This window comes from Myxine glutinosa, chromosome 11 (assembly GCF_964187855.1).
Source record: "Myxine glutinosa chromosome 11, kmMyxGlut1.1, whole genome shotgun sequence".
Lineage (NCBI taxonomy): Eukaryota > Metazoa > Chordata > Myxini > Myxiniformes > Myxinidae > Myxine > Myxine glutinosa.
Genome location: NC_136271.1, coordinates 85038227 through 85043202, shown reverse-complemented (window position 1 = coordinate 85043202; position 4976 = coordinate 85038227). Strand labels below are relative to the sequence as shown.

General features: G+C 53.6%; 1 protein-coding gene across 1 annotated transcript; it reads left to right on the top strand.

Moving 5' to 3' along the window:
- Positions 1 to 3085: 3085 nt before the first annotated feature.
- On the top strand, positions 3086 to 4587 carry LOC137437131 (insulinoma-associated protein 1a-like). The gene has a single exon (XM_078786840.1). It carries the CDS (start codon positions 3223 to 3225, stop codon positions 4456 to 4458), a length of 1236 nt encoding a protein of 411 aa, XP_078642966.1. The 5' UTR covers positions 3086 to 3222; the 3' UTR covers positions 4459 to 4587.
- Positions 4588 to 4976: the final 389 nt, after the last annotated feature.

Sequence of the window (4976 nt, the reverse complement as noted above, 5' to 3'; positions counted from 1 at the left end):
AGAGGAAGAAAGAGGCAGAAAGAGGAAGAAAGAGGCAGAAAGAGGAAGAAAGAGGCAGAAAGAGGCAGATAGAGTCAGAAAGAGGAAGAAAGAGGCAGAAAGAGGCAGATAGAGTCAGAAAGAGACAGAAAGAGGCAGAAAGAGGCAGATAGAGTCAGAAAGAGGAAGAAAGAGGAAGAAAGAGGCAGAAAGAGGAAGAAAGAGGCAGAAAGAGGGAGAAAGAGACAGAAAGAGGGAGAAAGAGGCAGAAAGAGGAAGAAAGAGGCAGAAAGAGACAGAAAGAGACAGAAAGAGGAAGAAAGAGGCAGAAAGAGGGAGAAAGAGACAGAAAGAGGGAGAAGGAGGCAGAAAGAGGAAGAAAGAGGCAGAAAGAGACAGAAAGAGACAGAAAGAGGAAGAAAGAGGCAGAAAGAGGCAGATAGAGTCAGAAAGAGGAAGAAAGAGGCAGAAAGAGGCAGATAGAGTCAGAAAGAGACAGAAAGAGGCAGAAAGAGGCAGATAGAGTCAGAAAGAGGAAGAAAGAGGAAGAAAGAGGCAGAAAGAGGCAGAAAGAGGCAGAAAGAGGGAGAAAGAGACAGAAAGAGGGAGAAAGAGGCAGAAAGAGGAAGAAAGAGGCAGAAAGAGACAGAAAGAGACAGACACAGAAAGGGACAGAAAGGAAAAGGCAGGGGCCATATTTGGTCAGATTACAAAACAAAATCCTCTGCATATGTATACTCTCATTTTTGTCTTTGTGCCATGTTTGAACACAATCGGACCATGCATGTCCGAGGAAGAGTTGAGGACACGTTTAAGTAACAAAATGGCCGCCAGTCAGGCATCTTAGATCTGATGTCTAACAACAGAGGAGCATATATATGTAAGCCATCATTCTTTATCTGTGTGCCAAGTTTAAACAACATCGGTAAATGCATTTCCGAAAAATTGTATGCGACAAGTGTTGCGACGTGTTCAACATTGGGTTTTTTTACAACTAAAATGGCTGCCAGTCGGCCATCTTTAACCACATCGCGAAACAATATGATGTGCATATGTATACTGTCATGTATTGTTTTTGTCCAAAGTATGAACAAAATCGGTCCATACATCTCCGAGGTATGGTTGCGGACGCACGGACGGACGGACGACACCCAATCCATAAGCCCCATTTCGGACTAAGTTGAACGGGGGCTAATCATAGTAAAGACAGGTAGCGAACACCTGTTAGCATCGAGCCAACGAAATCTTGCAAGTTCTTGTTATGTTTGCTTATATTTCGTGATATTGATTTGGGGAAGCGGATTCCACGATGTTTTGGGATTTTATGAACAGTGACGGCCAGTGGTACAAGGAGCCCGCAAACGTACCAGGTTGTCGTGAAGCACATGCAGGTAGGGAGGTGTACGATGGTCTCGATAATATTGTTGAGGGGTTTGTGCTTGGGCCGCAGGAGTGATTTATTTGTCGTTTCCAACACAGAAGAACAAGCATCTGGGTTGCAAGGCATTGCCTGATCCGCCATTATTGGCAGCGCTGAGCGGGTGGACATTCATCTCCGTCTGGATCGCTGACACTTGAACAATAACAATGATCACAGTCGCGGGGTCGTTTTGCACACTCTACCGATTGTTTGTAACTTCGCAAATCGATCCGGGGTTGGGGTTATGATTAGGGCTATAGGGTTGGGGTATATGTATATACCTGTACTGGACAAGGTGCTTTCACTTTGATTTCTGCACGGATCGCTTCATATTATGCTCTGTTAAAGTGACGAGGACTGCACAAAGTTTACGTTGAACGGTGATGCAGGTACCCTTGGTGTGCTCGAGGGCGCACCTGGTATAGGCAACGTTTGACAGACAAGAAACGGCCTCTGCTTCGGCACGTACCGAGCGCGACATTTTCCAAAAAACGGCCGTTTTCAGGTTTCACGAAACGTGTCCGAATTTGGCGTTCGAGCCGCCATTGTCATTATAATGCGTCGCCTGCATGCACTGACCTCATGCATAGCGCCAGCGGCAGTTGGCCACGCTCGGCCCTTCTGCGGCCTCTAATAGCCGCCTGCGGGAGGGAGACAAAGGCGGGACGCGTGGCCGCTGCTCGCCGTGAATGGGCTCCGAACAAAGTGAGTAGCGCGCCGTGTGACACGCGTGAATAATGAGCGCCGCGGAGCGAGGGGGGGATTGCGTGCGACGGGGCTGGGGTGCACGGGGAATGAATTTGTCAGACGACGATGGCTACATCTGCTACCCGAATTCTCTCGAGATGAACAGCCATCGAGGATTGGCTGGCGCCGCGCCATCCGGGCGTGACAAAGGAGCTCACAATAGCGGAGGGCGCCGTTAAAAAGAGAGTGAAGCAATGCTCGGGATGCGTATCGTGAGCCTGGTTGCGGCTCGGGTCCGCGCACGTTCGCGTCACATTCAAACTTGGCTCTGCGCGCGTCTCCACCTCGGGACGCGTATCGTGAGCCTGGTCGCGGCTCGGGTCCGCGCACGTCCACGTCGCCTTCAAAGTTGGCTGCGAGCGTGCGTCTCCACCTCGGGACGCGTATCGTGAGCCTGGTCGCGGCTCGGGTTCGCACGGTCCACATCGCCTTCAAACTTGGCTCTGCGCACGTCTCCACATCGGGACTCGTATCGTGAGCCTGGTCGCGGCTTGGGTCCGCGCACGTCCACGTCGCCTTCAAACTTGGCTCCGAGCGTGCGTCTCCACCTCGGGACTTTTTTGTGAGCCTGGTCGCGGCTCGGGTCCGCACACGTCCACATCACCTTCAAACTTGGCTCCGAGCGCGCGTCTCCACCTCGGGACGCGTATCGTGAGCCTGGTTGCGGCTCGGGTTTGCGTCACATTCAAACTTGGCTCCGAGCGCGCGTCTCCACCTCAGGACGCGTATCGTGAGCCTGGTCGCGGCTCAGGTTTGCGTCACATTCAAACTTGGCTCCGAGCGCGCGTCTCCACCTCGGGACGCGTATCGCGAGCCTGGTCGCAGCTCGGGTTTGCGTCACATTCAAACTTGGCTCCCAGCGCACGTCTCCACCTCGGGACGCGTATCGTGAGCCTGGTCGCGGCTCGGGTCCGCACGGTCCACATCGCCTTCAAACTTGGCTCTGTGCGCGTCTCCACCTCGGGACGCATATCGTGAGCCTGGTCGCGGCTCGGGTTTGCGTCACATTAAAACTTGGCTCCGAGCGCGCGTCTCCACCTCATGCTCTGTCCAAGACTGCGAGCATAGCCTCCACGATGCCTCGGGGCTTTCTGGTGAAGCGGAAACGGAAGGTCATTTCGTACAGAGTTCCAAATGAAGATGTTGTCGAGAGGATCGCAGTGCAAACCGGGCTCACCGAGGTGTTGTCCGCTCATGTCGCGCGACAACAACGAGACGTCGCTTCTCCACCCCCTGCGACTCCCAGGGTGCACACGCCGAACATGGACACCGAAAGACCTGCGCAATTTGGAACTCCTGACTCGGGCTACTCTTCGTACAGCCCCGTACGGCCGGTCAACATGGAGCACGACAAGCGTTTCTTGGATGGGAGCTTCTCCACGACCCCGTCGATAGCTCCGGAAACCTACGTGGCGCATCCGGCGCTCGTCGTGCCCCTGGGACACATTTACGCGGCGCATTCGCTGTTGCGAAGCGAACCGTCGCTGTCCGTTAAACGAGCTTGTCCTAGCCCAGGTGCACCCTCGCAAGACGGTGTCCGAGATAAGACTCCGGCCAAGAAGTGCAAGCCAGGTAAGAAGTTGAGTTTCCAGGAGGAGATGCTCACCTCTCCGGTGTTGGGCTTACGAATCAAGGAGGAAGCGGACGATTCCACGATTGCGAAGGTCATGCCCGCAGGTGGCAAACCCCTGGGAGAGTTCATATGCCAGCTGTGCAAGGAGGAGTACTCGGACCCGCTAACCTTAGCGCAACACAGGTGCTCCCGAATCGTGCGTGTGGAATACCGGTGCCCGGAGTGCGACAAGGTGTTTAACTGCCCGGCGAACCTCGCCTCGCATCGTCGTTGGCACAAGCCGCGTCCAGGTGCCGCTCAGGTGGCTTTGCTTTGTGAGGAGCCCCGTGAAGGCGGCACCTTCGACGATGCCAGTCAATTTGAGTGCCTGCGCTGTGCCAAGCGTTTCCGCCGGAAGTCGTCGCTGCACAAACACCTGGCCGTGCACCTCCCGCTTCAGTACCACGGAGAGCGCCCTTTGTCCGAGTTCATCACGCCGAGCTCCTTTTCCGTGGACGGTGCAAGCAAATTATTCGGTGTTCGGGAAGGGGGTGGCGGTGACCCGTACCTCCTTGGAACAGGTAAAAACAAAGCGACGATGGAGCAGCTGGCGCGGCAGAATGTTCAGGTGTTTCCCTGCAAATTTTGTCCACTCACCTTTTACAGCTCCCCCGGCCTAACTCGGCACATTAACAAGTGCCACCCCTCCGAGAACAGGCAGGTGATCCTGCTGCAACTACCCGTCAGGTCTACCTGCTAGAGGTGCGTGCCTTTCGGTTCCTGCAGCTCCGACGAGGCCTGTGTGAACAAGTGGAACGGGACTCTTACCTATGCTGCTTGCTCCTCCTGGTGGTCATTCAACGTCCCCACACCCGCTCTCCGGGTACCCCTTCAGTCACCTGCAGAACTACCTTCCCACAGACTGCTTTCGGATACGGCAAAGAGCACTTGTCCAAAGTTTCCGACGTTGAACGAGCTGCGCTCATATTAATGGTCTTCATGGTCACCTGCGTTCACTTCTCGAGATTCTCATACCGAAGATTTGAAACTTTTGTGTTTTTATTTTATTGTTCCTGAATCCTGACTCCGAACTCCTAACCCCTGAATCTTGACTCTGAATCCTAACTCCTAACCCCTGAATATTGACTCTGAATCCAAACTCTTAACCCCTGAATCTTGACTCTGAATCCTAACTCTTAACCCCTGAATCCTGACTCTGAATCCTAACTCCTAACCCCTGAATCTTGACTCTGAATCCTAACTCCTAACCCCTGAATC